This window comes from Copadichromis virginalis, linkage group LG16 (assembly GCF_057382275.1).
Source record: "Copadichromis virginalis isolate Kocher_CV1m ecotype Utaka linkage group LG16, C_Virginalis_male_GT1.1, whole genome shotgun sequence".
Taxonomy (NCBI): domain Eukaryota; kingdom Metazoa; phylum Chordata; class Actinopteri; order Cichliformes; family Cichlidae; genus Copadichromis; species Copadichromis virginalis.
The window spans coordinates 20,160,866-20,175,066 of NC_140633.1; the positions used below are offsets into that span (position 1 = coordinate 20,160,866).

At 40.3% G+C, this 14,201-nt stretch overlaps 1 protein-coding gene across 2 annotated transcripts; it reads right to left on the bottom strand.

Moving 5' to 3' along the window:
- Nucleotides 1-26: 26 nt before the first annotated feature.
- slc9a2 (solute carrier family 9 member 2) lies at nucleotides 27-13,720 on the bottom strand. Of its 2 annotated transcripts, none has more exons than XM_085433645.1 (13): nucleotides 13,328-13,720; nucleotides 13,031-13,245; nucleotides 12,698-12,946; nucleotides 11,140-11,390; nucleotides 10,816-11,033; nucleotides 10,173-10,372; nucleotides 6,064-6,153; nucleotides 5,916-5,986; nucleotides 5,049-5,216; nucleotides 4,844-4,949; nucleotides 2,989-3,105; nucleotides 2,671-2,758; nucleotides 27-1,016 (listed from the first exon to the last, which is right to left on the bottom strand). In XM_085433645.1, the coding sequence occupies exons 1-13, from the start codon at nucleotides 13,653-13,655 to the stop codon at nucleotides 598-600; spliced, it is 2,520 nt and encodes an 839-aa protein (XP_085289771.1). In that variant the 5' UTR covers nucleotides 13,656-13,720; the 3' UTR covers nucleotides 27-597. The 2 variants fall into 2 exon arrangements, with proteins under 2 accessions (XP_085289771.1, XP_085289772.1); XM_085433646.1 differs by having other exon boundaries at nucleotides 949-2,370.
- Between the last annotated feature and the right edge of the window lie 481 nt (nucleotides 13,721-14,201).

Sequence of the window (14,201 nt, forward strand, 5' to 3'; positions counted from 1 at the left end):
AGTGTCACAAACCTTAAAACTTATAAGAACTTTCAACAAAGAAAATTTATTACAGAATAAAGGAAAGCAGCTGGGCCAGAGGGACTATCATTGTCAGGCATTCAAAAAGTACTTTGTACTGCGCAGCAACAGCTTGTTTGACTAAAAAACATTTATATACACACAAAATGTACATCTTCAGTCATGTAACTATCACACAAGACAGACAATAAAATACAAAAAACTATCCTATTTACACAAAGGGCAAATGTATAATAACATAGTTTAATTAACCTCACCTTCCACATTTAAAAACTCCTACATGAAGAAAAAAAAGACATTTAAAATTATTTTCTAAGACTAGTTAAAATAAGTACATGTGTAAAAAGTCTCACAGTTTATTTACAGTACAGTTGCTACAGTTCACTGTGCTTCTGAGGAGTGTGACACTGAAGCGTTAGTCCATTTTGGCTCATTTTGAAGACCATTTTACCTCTAATGAGTAATGAAGACACCTTCAATGTTATTCTAAATGTCTTTAAAGTTATTTGAGCTTACAGTCATAAGCAGAAACTTCCAGCTGCTTGATTAGGTGGAGACAGTCCAGCTGCACCACTTTTATTTCTTCTTGGGGTTCCACTGAGGCCGCCTGAGCAGAGGGTTTCGAGCCGTGGTCTCTCTGGACTCAGCCTCCCAGCCTGGCGCTGGAGACGAAGGCTGACGCTGCCCCACCTGCTCTACGCCGTCTTCTTCGTGAACATTTCTTAAGTCGTCCACCGAACTGTTGTTATCATCAAATGAGGAATTTAAGCGGCGAGGACGAGGCACGCGGGAATCACTGTAGGAGGAGTTTGTCCTGAACACACCCTCCCCCGTACTGCTGCTCTCTTCATTCAGAACATCAGTAGATGGCACTTCTTCCAGAGTGCCCAGCCTGTGCAGAGGTATCATGGCTTTGGAGGAGGAGGAGCGTGCGGGCTTGCCAAACCGGGAGCGTTGAGATGGGTAGGCAACTTCTGATAGGGTCTCATGACCATCTGGGATGAGATTGAAAACAAAAAATAAAATGGTAAAGTACACTCATACTAACACGCTCACTATGACAACATGGTTATGTTTAACTACTATACCAACAACTTGTCAAGTAGACTCAATCACAAAGTACAGGTAAAGTCAATGTCCTAAACCTTACCTGTGCTGATTCACAAATCAGATGCTGACCTGATCGTGGAGCTAAACATTTCATGGCAATGCGTTTGCACTCACATCATAAATGTTGACCTCATAGTGGTGTTGGACAAGTGCCGGTTTATACGCTTCATGAGGAAGGCAAAACTGTTCAAGTTTTGTTGTCCACGAATAATGTGGGTAAATTATTCATCCATTTTCATTCATCTGGTTGAAGCCCAATTCTGCGACCATCATAGAGCTAACCCATGAGGATAAACAGCCACACACACTCACATCTATTCCTACAGTCAATTTAGGATCACAGATAAGTCCTCAAAAAGCCTTGCTGCTTGAATTGAACCCTAACATAAGGAAAAAGGCTTCAGTGCTTTTCAATCGTTTCCTTTAGCAAAGGATCCACTGAACCTACCTTTATGAAAGGAAGGTGAAATGATGCCATCCTACAAATTCTAGCAATACACAAACCAGCCACTCAAGAAACCAACAAAGTGGTACAAATCATTCAAATGAGCATTACAAGTGCTTTGTTCTAGCTGCCATTGGTCGAATGGACAAATTATAGCTTTGTTACTGTGTGGGTTACACAATGCTTATTATTAGTTGTTGTTTCCAGTATTTTGTACTATGCTTATTTGTTGTCTGTTGTGTTTGCACTGAGAGTGTACATGGTAGGATGGATGGCTTGCTGCAGAACAAATCTAACCACAAGAACAAACTAACCTGAACCTGTTTTCAATTTCATGCCATAACCTGCTGGTAAAAACTCGACATTTTGAAGAACAGCCTCTTAAAGCTGCTGTTGAACCACGAACGTTACGCTTCTGTGATAAAAATCTAGTTGTCAAGCTGCTGTCTTGAATGTAGATTGATATCTACAAGCTCTCCCTTTTGGTTCATTCTTATATGTGCACATCGCTCTGTTTTGGGGAGGGGGTTTCTGTTTTTTCAGGAGACACATACTGTGACATTAATGAGACTGACAAAGTCTTATTAATAGTTTTGGGGGTGGTTTTCTGATACCAGGGAGATCATTTACTAGCTTGGACCACATCCTCATTTATATTTGACTCCATTTCTAGTAGATAATGGCAGATAGCGTAAGCAAGAATCGAGGCAGCGGTTTTGGGGAGGTCTCGGAGGGGGACTGGCGGCAGCTTCCGGGCCAGACAGATCTCTCTGTAGTAATGAGAGTGAGATGAACTGAAAAAGGAAGAGTGGGACAAGAAAATGAAAACAGCTTGTAGTGCAGGGGTTTCATATACAGACAGAATTGTAAAGGGAGTCCCGCTCCTAAGATTCAGATGAATTATCGACAAAGCACTTCATTTGTTCTGTGCACACTGCTGAGAAAAGACAATTCATTTCAGTTCTGATGAATTAAGGCTCGAATCAGGTTGAAAAATTCCAAACTTTGTAAGGAAGTGACGTTTTCATCATTTATTCTCATTTATATGAAGGGTAAGGTTGTGTTAAGGGATTTCAAAGATAATCTCAGTTTACCTGTGTAGTGCCACCTCGCAGCATCAAATCTTGACTCCAGACTCTTTCCAGCAGGAAGCGAGAAATACTTGTGTGTCCTGGACACGTTCTAAGAATAACAATGGGGAAAAAACTTGATGAAAAGTGGTGAGAACATTTAATCTAGTGTTTGAATTTCATGTGTGAGATAATCAGCTCAAAAAGAACATTTGTGACTGTTATTTGCCCAAAGTACTTCTAATTAAGACCCCGGGGAAGTACCGAAAATCCCAACCCACGCTCCCAACAAAATAAATAATTAATTAAAATAATACAAATAAATTGGGCAAGGTAGCTTACCGATGACTGACAACTACGAGGTCGGAGGCTTCGTCGAATGGTGGCATGGCGCCTGATCAGTATCTCTCTGGTCTGGCTGTCATTGGGCAGAGCATGTTTTCCTCTGTATGCCACCGTCTAAGTCCAAATACATAAATTAATTATCTAATTACAAATAACAGAAAGTCAGAGAACCACACACGGAAAACACACAGTGAAGACATAGACTTAAAAACTCCATAAACAAAATCCATGACCACTGTCAATGCCAGGGACTTGGGACAACAGAGGTTCCCACGAATGGACGGTTCAGACGCTCTTAGTGGGGACTGCATTGTTTAAAGCTCAGGTTACGCCACCAAAACTGGAAACACCTGTTTGAGGCAGGGGTAGGTGTCTATATGTGGACTGCTACCTTAACCTGTTCCATGCAGTAAACCCACCCCTGGTTCTGACCTGCAGCCATTAGTTAAACCAAAAACAAACACAGCTGCCTTTAAAACCCTCCAAAGGTCACCACTGTGTTTTATAAAGAGGTCGCATGACAATATTATGGGCCTGTATGATGTCACCAGAAGCCAACACGGTTTACAGTTAGCATTTTTATCAAATATAATGCATTTTAAAAATAAATTAATAGTGACACGGTGACGTCAGTTTAGTGTGAAAGAATCACAAATATGTGAAAAAAAGACTTGAAACAAGGAGCTATTGATAAAGCTATGTGATAAACTGTGAAACCACAGAAGAAACTCCATCAAAGCATCAAAGAGTCTGTTAAAAGGGCGATGTCATGCCACTAATGGAAAAGTACTGCTGGCCACTGCCTGTGGCTATGCAAAACAGCACCGAGTTTCACTTGGTGGGATCGTCGGTATGAGAAACAGAACAACATCGAGGGGTGCTTTTCTTGTTTGTGTCAAATTAACGGACATTTTTCAAACTTCATGTTTTTCAAGTAAAATGCAAAGAGGTGCAGCTGCACGTGGCTTTATTTTAGTCATCTTTATCGGGGATTTTAATCGTTTTTAAGCAGTTGAGCATGTGCAAAGCTGATGCTGAACTACGTTACCATGTATGCAAAACAAACAAAGGTTCGAGTTTCACACTTCTGAGATGTGCCGTCATCTGGCAAAAGTTGACAATGACAACGCTTAAAACGCAAATGGCAAACTTATACATTAAATTACATTTTCTACAAATAACCATTGATATTAAAAAAAACAAACAAAAAAAACCCGCTAACATCAAACTATGGTAGTGATAGTTTTTGTGTATTATTCATGTCAGTGTAGCTGGAAATTGCTCCATCGTTACTGAAGAGATCCGTCACCAACTTCAGACTAAAGAAACGTTGATGTAAAAATGAATGACATGTACAGATCTTAACATTTCAAACTGCAAAAAGTATATCAGCAAAATGTAATAATTCAGATTAAGTAATTAAATGAATCAAAGATACAAAAATTGCTTTATTGTAAAAAGGAAGCTTTTTATACATTATATATTATATTAACCTGTCTGGAATTTAAACAGCTTCTTCTGTTCTTCACCTCCTTCTGCTCAGCACTCAAACATGTCAAATATGACAGGTGCTTCCAACTAGTTTGCTGTTTTAATGAGTTTATTGTTTAACTATAGGTATAGTTTTTTTATTGTATAGGCCTTTAGTGTCATTTCAATAAAATGTTGCAAAGATTAAGCACAACATTTGCTCCAAAGTGAAAAGAAAGTGGAAGAACTACCACAAGCATAAATCAACTATTTAAGTGCAGTATTTGATTAAAAATTCGCAGCTACTTTCTGACACAGTGACAGACAAACTAAACAGAAACCAAAAAAAGAGCATACAGCAAAGATCCTTTCTTCATCTTACCCGCTCCCTTATCTTGTACATGTTCTTGGACAGGATGTCGTGGATGTTCCTCAGGTCAGCAGCCAGGAACTTTTTCTGGAGTTTAGAAGAGCTTTTCTTTTCCTCGCTTGATTTTAGAAAATAATAAGCAATCATTAGTAGCTCTACATTTGGTCTTGACAGGTAGAAGGGAGAGTGATGTGATCAGTGCAAAAGTCATACGTACGAGAGGGAGACGATGGAAGGAGCAGCGCTGATGTCTCCGGACGCCGTGTCCAGGATTTCCATGGCATTCTGCAGCTCTAGCTTTTTATAGAGCGCCACAATACTGGACTCTGCTCTGCTGTCTCGGATGAGGATCTTACGCAGGATTCTGTTGTTAAACTTCATAAACCTGACATTGAGAGAAAGAAGAATTTCACGGACGGTTTTTATATAGTTTTTGGTGTTTTCATGCAAGTTGTGGACAACAAGAAAAATAAGGCATTACCGGCTTTATTATTTAAAACATTCAGCTTTGAAATTTGCATATCAGTCAAACTGTCAAAACCGCTAAATTTGTGTAGGCATGTAATGTAAAGAATCTTTTGTGAATTATGAGGTATGTTTTATCTGTATATGTGGTGCTACTGGACTTTCCCAGCATCCCATCAACACATTTGAGTTACTGTATTTTCAGCCAGTTGCAGATAATTATGCCTAATTATGTATTCTAAGTTTGACATCAGCATCCTGCTGAACTGCCTGAAAGACTGTAGATAAAGTATTAATATGAATAACCTTCAGAAAGCCCTTTTTTGCTGATCAGTTGCTAAGTATGCATGAAAGCATAGTAATAGTAAATAGTCAATAGTAAAAACAAGTTGACATATAGAATTTTTGCAAATCAGATGGACTCAAACTTTCGCATACAGTGTTTGTGGCATAAAAGAACAGTGGTAACAAGAAGCAGGAATGAGGAGGGTTTGTGAGGGTTTGTTTTATTGTTGTTACTGTGAATCATACAGTATTATTCACTACTCATTAGATCTGATGAGCAATATCTGCTAATTTACTGACAAAAGATTAAACCGCGACACCAAAAAAATCTTACTTGTCCTTCCAGTAGAAGCGGCTCCACTGCCCACAGAGATCCTCTATGCCTGCCATTGTATGCTCCATGAGCTGCGAGCAAAGCGCGATCTGTCAGCACCGTGCGCAGAAATGTACTGTCCGATACATGCATGCAGTCTGTGACTTACCCTGCAGTGAATTTCTACATTAATGGTTTCAAGGTTGCGGTTTGTTCTTCGGACGTTGATGAACTCAATCAGAGGTCGGATACTGATGCCCTGTGGGGAAGAGGGAAAAAAGAAAAACACAAATTACTTCGAACACTAGAGTTGTAGATACAGTTGTGGCCAGAAGTTCATATACTCATCATAGACATGAATGTTATGGTAATTTGGGGATTTTAATAATTTCTTTTTCCAGGGTTACCCATACATGGATACACACCCTTTGAAAAACAAGAAATTAGTTATTAACTACTAGAGATGGACCGATCCGATATTACGTATCGGTATCGGTCCGATACTGACCTAAATTACTGGATCGGATATCAGAGAAAAATAAAAAATGTAATCCGATCCATTAAATATCACGAAAGCACCTCACAAAACTTGCAACACGCCGTAACTTGCCTCAGAACGTCGGAGCAGTATGCATCACGTGATAGAGCAGCTGTGGCATGCGGGACCTGTCGGTGGTCTGGATAGCATTTGGAGCTTCGCTAGCAACCTGGCATTTCATCTCCGACAAAGTTATCCCCGAGAGAAGTAAAGCAAGTGTGTAAGTCCATCTCTGAATGTTTGTAAAGCATTCCCACGTTAAGCTTAACGAGCGACTGCCTCTCGCTCTCCGGCTGCTACTTCAATCGTGAAACTGCTAATGATCAGCTGATCGGCTTTTCTGTCATGAGTCTCTCTTGTTTGTTTTTGGTCCACTTTGCGCCAGAAAGAGCAAACCAGCGGCTGAACAACAGCAGCACGTTTAAGCTTGATAAGCTGTTGTTACAATTTATTTAATATTACTTTCTACACCAGGATCTTTTTCTACGTAGCTGACGGCTGGTAACTGTGCAGGGGCGGATCTAGCAAAGTTTAGCCAGGGGGGCCGATAGGGCATTAACTGGGAAAAGGGGGCACAAAGACATACTTTTCTTTCTTATTCTCATTTAAAATGTCTAGCTTTTAATAAATAATTATCTGACACCCAAAGTTTTAATTTGATGTAAAATAAATAGAAGTCCATTACTGTATATAGTGACTATTAAGTCTAATATATATACCCTAGTAAGCTATAGTACATTTTCCTTTGGGAAGGTACCATCTGTGCAGTCTGCAATTTTGTTGAAGAAAGATGTTGAATCTATTTAATATTTCTTGAAAAATAATTGATTTCTGTGCATTTTTTTTCACACTGCATCAAATTAAGGTTGATTACGTTGATTAAGCATCATGAGGTGGAGCGTGAGGGGTGGTTCCCTATTTTTTATTTATTTATTTTTGTTGTTGCTGGGAGTTGGAACCCTATTAGTTAGGCTGCTTAATATTTACGCTAAGTACTCTTTAAAATACCAGAATAGGGAGGATGGTGTAGGTCTAAGTTTATTAGATTGATCAGTATTGCTGAACTATGAAATATTTTTTTTGTATACAGGTATAACAGAATAGCTTTAGTGTAGTTGTTGTTTTAAACTTGAGTATGAACTTGCAGACTTGCAAAATGCAGCAAGATATTTTAAAAAACAGTTTTGTTGATTAAAAAACACTATATCGGATTCATATCGGTATCGGCAGATATCCAAATTTATGATATCGGTATCGGACATAAAAAAGTGGTATCGTGCCATCTCTATTAACTACAACTTGTAGTTGTAGCTACAGCTACAAGTTAGAAACGTCTCTCATTTCTAAAAAGCAGCAGATTAAAGTTAAGTCAAGTTATTCACATGTGTCACAGCTTCGACGAGGTCTGGAAGAAGACCCAAACTGTCATCCTCAGATGAGATGAAATTATTTAGGATGTTCAGGAACAACCACTGAGGCTCAAGCCTGCCACGAAATGAAAATGGCTGTAAAAAAAATGGCTGCTTCACTCTCTACAGTGAAGGAAGTTTTGCGTTGAGACACAATGAGAGGGTGCTGACCGATAAAAAAAAAGCCCCTACTCCAAAATCAACACCTTCAAGTTTGACTGATAGTTAAAAATCCCTCCAGAAGGCCAAATGGCTCCTGGACAAGTGTTTGGCCACAGTGACAAGAGGCATGTTTGGACAAGTAAAGCACTGGCTTCCAAACATAGGAACACTGTACTAGCTGTCAAGCATGGTGGTGGTAGCATCATGCTCTGGGGCTGTTTCACTGCCAGTGGTTCCGGTTCACTGCACAAAGTGGCTGGACTAAGAAAGGAGGACTACCTCCAAATTCTTCAACCTCAGCTCAAATCAACAGATGGTTGAAACTTAGACACAACTGGGTTTCATAACAGGAAAATGATGCCAAACAAACATGTCTATGAAGGTTCTCAGTCATCCAGGTCATCGTAGTCAAAGGAGCTTGCAAAGAAAAGCGTCTGGACTTCTTTAACCCTTGTGTGGTGTTCGTATTTTTGTTACTCAGCCAGTGTTCATGGGTCTGGTGGACCCGCTAGAGTTTTGGCTTTCCAAATTAACACTATCAAACAATTTTATGTTAAATTACTCAACAGATGTTTACTTCATCCCAATTACAAGACATATGAACAGCAAACATGGTTAATTTTTTTCCCTTTACCTTTGTTAGATCACATTTATGAATTAATGTGCTTCTCGTTTTTCTTTTATATAAAATGTTATAAATAAATCAGTTATAATCAAGTGGAGTGAGTGGAAAGACACAACACATTTACACGTGAAAAAATAATTAATTGTTTAATTTTTCTTTTGAAAAAAACTGAACACGGGTCTCACAGACCCGAACACCATACAAGGGTTAAGTTACTTGAAGACGTTTCACCTCTCAATTTCACCTCTGAAAGAAGCCATCTATGTCCACTGTGAGCGACCATCTTTGAACAGAGGTGGTGGTTTACGACACCAACTCTCTGCCATCTATAATCCAGCTTTGAGTTCCCTCCCCAGACGCCTTAACGCCCACTCACATCCTGGGCCATCTGACCTCAGGAATTCGCATGATAAGGTGGAGCCAGGTTTCACAATGAACTCACCGGAAACTCTGGCTGATTGGGACCCACACCCAGTTTCACACCTTGGCTCAGGCGATTAGAGGATCATCAGGGGGTCCTTTTGTCCCTCTGTGGGGGGGATACTCCCACTAGGTTTATATCTGGGACTCTCCACCATTTGACCTTAGAACTGAAGAAGCTTCTCGGATGAGAGGTGAAACGTCTTCAAGTAACTTAAAGAAGTCCAGACGCTTTTCTTTGCAAGCTCCTTTGACGTCAAACAGACATCAAAACAGGTTTTGGATGGATCGATAAAGGAGGCTAACGGGCTTTCCGGAATAGTCTCCTCAAAGCTCAGACCTCAACCCTATTGATAGTTTGTGGACTACACTTAAAAGCCGGGTCTGTGCAACAATTTAAATGATCTCTACCAGCTCTGCCAAGAAGAGTGATCAAATATCCAGCTAGAATTGTTGATGGCTACCAAAAGTGGTCGACGTACAACTTTGTAATGGGCATTTAAATATTAGTGAAGGTGTATGTACTTGTGCAGCCAATCCTTTTTATTGTTTATTTGTTTAAGTCAATAAAGATGTATGCTGTACAATCATTCCACCCTGGAAAAAGAAGAGTTCAAAGAAATCAATAAATGCCCAAAATTATAATGGCATTCATGCTCATAATGACTGTGTGTAAACTTTTGATTACAAGTATAAGAGACACAGTTTAGAACCAAAGTAATTTCCCCTCATTTTAGCAGCCATGAGGTTGAACTTTGTAAAATGTCTTTTTTGGAAGGTAAAAGTTCAGATGCATACATGCATTTTATATATCATACAATAAATGTTCTGTATTTCTTCTCTAAGGATAACAGTGTATATGATTAGAAATTAAAAGCTTGAGTTTATCAGTGTATATAATACATATAATTTTGAATCGGGTCTCAGTTTGTTTGTTTTTTAACTGGACAAAAATAAATGACACCAAACAGCTCACCAAGATTCTGTCTCACTCCTAAATGTGATTTTAAAGAAAAAATCGTTTTCTATCTCATTCCACTGCGGGGACAAAAGAAATAACACCTTCATTCAAGTTATTCAGAGCATACAGACTTAAAAATATACCTACACAGATGTTCCCTTACCTGAAGAAAGACGGTGAAGAGGATAACTGCAATGGTGGCAGTGACAAAGAGCTGCTTGCGGCCAATGGTATCAGGAAGCGTGAAGGCAAGGGCGAAAGAAACTGCACCTCGCAGACCTCCATATGCGAGACCAAACTGATCTTTCATGTTGAATGGGATGGTGCGGAAAGGGTTAATGATCTGAGTCAACACCAAGATACCTGAGAGGGAGAGGCAAGAAAATATCAGAGGTTTCATTATCAACAAGTTTAAAGCTGTTCTGCATATTATATTATGTTGCCAAAAACTCTGTTTGTAGAGATAAATCTGCAGAGAAGTCTGGACATTTCCTTTCAGATTCAACAAGCATTTTGACAACATTAAGCTCTCGGTTTTTGACCAAAGTTTTGGTGGTTTTTGGTGGAAACCAAAACAGACTGAGAAGACATACTGGGCTCAATATTGGTTGGCTAGATTCAACATTAAAAGATTACCTGTCAGTTTTACATTCACAGCTTATTTTCTTAGCAGCACTTTCTGTCTTCCTTGCATTTCTTTGCACATGTAGCAGCAGTAGCTCTCAGCCTTTGCTCCACTAGATAACTGCAGTCAAACAAAAACCTGAGCTTTAACACGACACAGATAACGCCGGTCATTTCCTTACCCAGACCTCTCCATACAAAAGCAAACAGCAGCGTGAAGAGGATGTAGCCCCAGTTCCACTCATGGTCAGTTGTGATGGTGACGACCCCTAAGAAGAAGAAGATGAGCGTCTCCGAGATAGAGGCAAGCATCTTAATCACGTGTCTGATGGTCGTGCAGGAACGCTGCGAGACGTTTTCCTCGACGTAGTACTTCATGGTGAGGGCACAGGTTATAATGCTGCAGAAGCACATGGGCACAGAGGGTTTGTGGGGAGTATTTGGGTAAACTTTGTGTTATTCTTCTTTCTTTCTTTAATTCTGTAAATGTTATAAAACCTACTCACGCCATGATGGATGAGATGGCAAACAGCTCTGCCACCAGATAGGCCAGGTAGCTGTACATGAATACGAAGAGTGGCTCGATTTCTCGGACCTTGGAGGTGAATCTTGTGGTGAAGGCTGCCACAAAGCCAAACAGGATGCCAAATGCCATCCCACCGAGCCCCACAATGAAGAACCTCGCCACTCCAATGAACACATCCACCGGCTCCACCACCGGCATTTCCGCAACAAAGCTGAACATGTTGTACAACACCTAAAAAATTAATAAATAAATATGCACACTTTCTTTCTTTTTTGCACCTATGCACCATATCCCACATATGCTAGTCAGAGGTCAGGTGTGGTGTCAGGCGCTGTGGCCTCTAATGACGCCTTTCCAGATAAGAGTGATTTACTGGAAATATTTACTCTGCATTGTTTGCAACTTGATAATCAGATTTTCACCAAACATACTGACTGAGTCATGGAAAAGGTGCATTAGGTAAAGTAACCAGCTTTGTTCCTCCTTAATCTACCATTCCTGCCTGGGCAGTATGAAGCTTTTGCTACATGAAAACACATGACTAACATCGACTCGCATGAACCCGATGGCGTATTTAGCCACACCATTTCACTGCATTTCTCAAAACTGAGTGCTTTAAACTTTAAATGCATGATGTGTACCAAAACTGGATAAAAAGGGATCATCGTGTGCAGATAATTAACGACTTAAATGCAAGATGAAGTGGAAAAAGTTCTGCTAGACCATCAGATCCAGTTCAAGACACAGACAATAAAGATTCTTTGCACATAGAAAAGCCACCACTAACAAAGAGGCCTGTCTGTAAAAGATTAGTTCTGAGATTAACAAGGTCAGACTATTGTTCTGTTTGGGAGAAAACATTAACAGCAAATGAAGTTTTGTTTGCTTCTTATGGCTGTGGGAGTCTTTCCTCTGAGTTTATTAAATCCCTGAGTTTGTGGACAAACTACATGTGGACAAACCCACACAAACAAATGTAACTGCGACCAGAAACTGGTTTGACAGCATCTGAGCAAACGGACTGAATTGTGCTTTATAGACACATTTGTTTAATGTGTATAACATTCCCTTAGTTCAGTTTTTCCTCCCTGGGTAATTTCTGTTTAGAAATCTTGCCAGCACACAGACGGTTCTCTCCCACACATTCTGTCCTCGTACATGCAACCCGGAGAAGAGAAGGGAAAACACAAATATGACCAGTATTTCATGAAACCTGAGCTTATTGTAATAGTCATGAAATTAAATGCCTAACCATGTCTGTAAATGGTGGGTGGTGGTTGAAATGGTCTCCACAGGAAACTACATGTATGAGACTGTGACATAGAGAGAAATAGCAAAAAATATTCTTAAATCAGTGTAAAATGCTAAATATATACTCTTTGTGGAGCACATGCAGAAGAGTAAACTGCACTGCCGTGCTGGGTACCTGGCTGTGTATTTGTCACTGGAACAAAACAATTGACACACAAGAACAGTTTGCAATTGCCCCTTGCTCACAGTCAAGTGTTTTAATAACAAATAGCAGTCCGCTCACTCACCACAGTGACAGCATCATTGAAGAGGCACTCTCCGAACACTACGATGTAGAGCTGCTCGTTCACAGACACGTCCTCAAACACGTTAAGCACAGCCACGGGGTCCACGGCCGAGATGATGGCAGAGAAAAGCAGGTTCTCCTGGAGGTTGATGTCTTGCACGCCAAAGGCCGGAATCTGGCATATGGCGAACAGAGAGATGCCGATGCCAATGCTGTTCCACAGCGTCCCCACCACGGCGAACCAGAACACCTGCATGAAAACAGCAACAAAACTGTCAAAGTTGAGCAGGAAGCTGACCAGAGTTAGAGAAACAGTGCCTGATTTGAAACGAACCGTGCCAATGTTCTCAAAGAAAGGCCTGGTGGGCATGAAGTAGCCTGACTCCAGGACAATTAGGGGCAGCATGTAGAGGAAGAAGACATTACTGGTGAGCACAGCGGGGGGCTCCTCGTGAACAGAGTGCATGATAGCGCCCACTATCAGGCCGATGCTGATGAGAAGGCACGACTCAGGCACCCAGATGGTGATCTTGTGGTACACATGAAAACCTGAAAAGAGGAGGAAAAAAGGTCACAGGGAGCAGCAAGATGAGAAACCACACCTGTTGGCACATATGGGACTGTTACTCACCAATTTTTGCAAAAGAAGCCAGCAGCACCCAAAGAGTAATTTCAAAGGGAATCTGGATTCTTGGATAATTCATTGTAAACACGGGTAAATTATTTTTCTGGTCCTCTGCATAAGTCTGGACTCCATCATTAGGCTTAACCGATGGCAAAATCGTGGCTGCAATTGGTTTAGAAGGTATTTCGCCTCTGGAGCCATGCAGAAGAATTAAAATCATGCAAATAAACAGCAGAGTCCCAGCTTGTCTGATAAAAACTAAATTCATAGTGCAAAAATTAAATAATAGTCTCACAGTAATCCAAACTGGCGTGAATATCAGCGCTGTTAACATTCAATAACTCTAACCAACTTCACAAAAGTTGGCCCGGATGATCGAGTCTTCTTCACAGTGCCGGACTACGACACACCTGCGATCTACCTGAGTCCACGAGTTTCGATACTCATTGGGTGAGACCACGAGCCCTGCTCTGATTGGGCGTCACCTGAGGTAGATAAAAAAGGTGGGACGAGGCGTTTCTGTGCCACTCAGGGGCCAGTGGCGAGTTTCGGTGACAGAAGTTTCAGCTTTCACGTATAAATCACGTGTAAATGACAAATAACAAAGGTCTATGGGTGCACTCAAGCGAAAGATCACAACACCCCTCATGATTCCTTCTATTGCAAAATGTTTTTTTTCCCATAAATTAACATTTAATTGCATTATTTGATCATTAAAAAAAGAATGAATGGTGCCACCATATATATATATATATATATATATATATATATATACACTGTTTGCTGCTACAACTACACATGTTTCTTTTCCAAATATTTATTTATAAGTGACTTATGTATGTATGTATGTATATATATGTATATATTGTACTATTCTTAG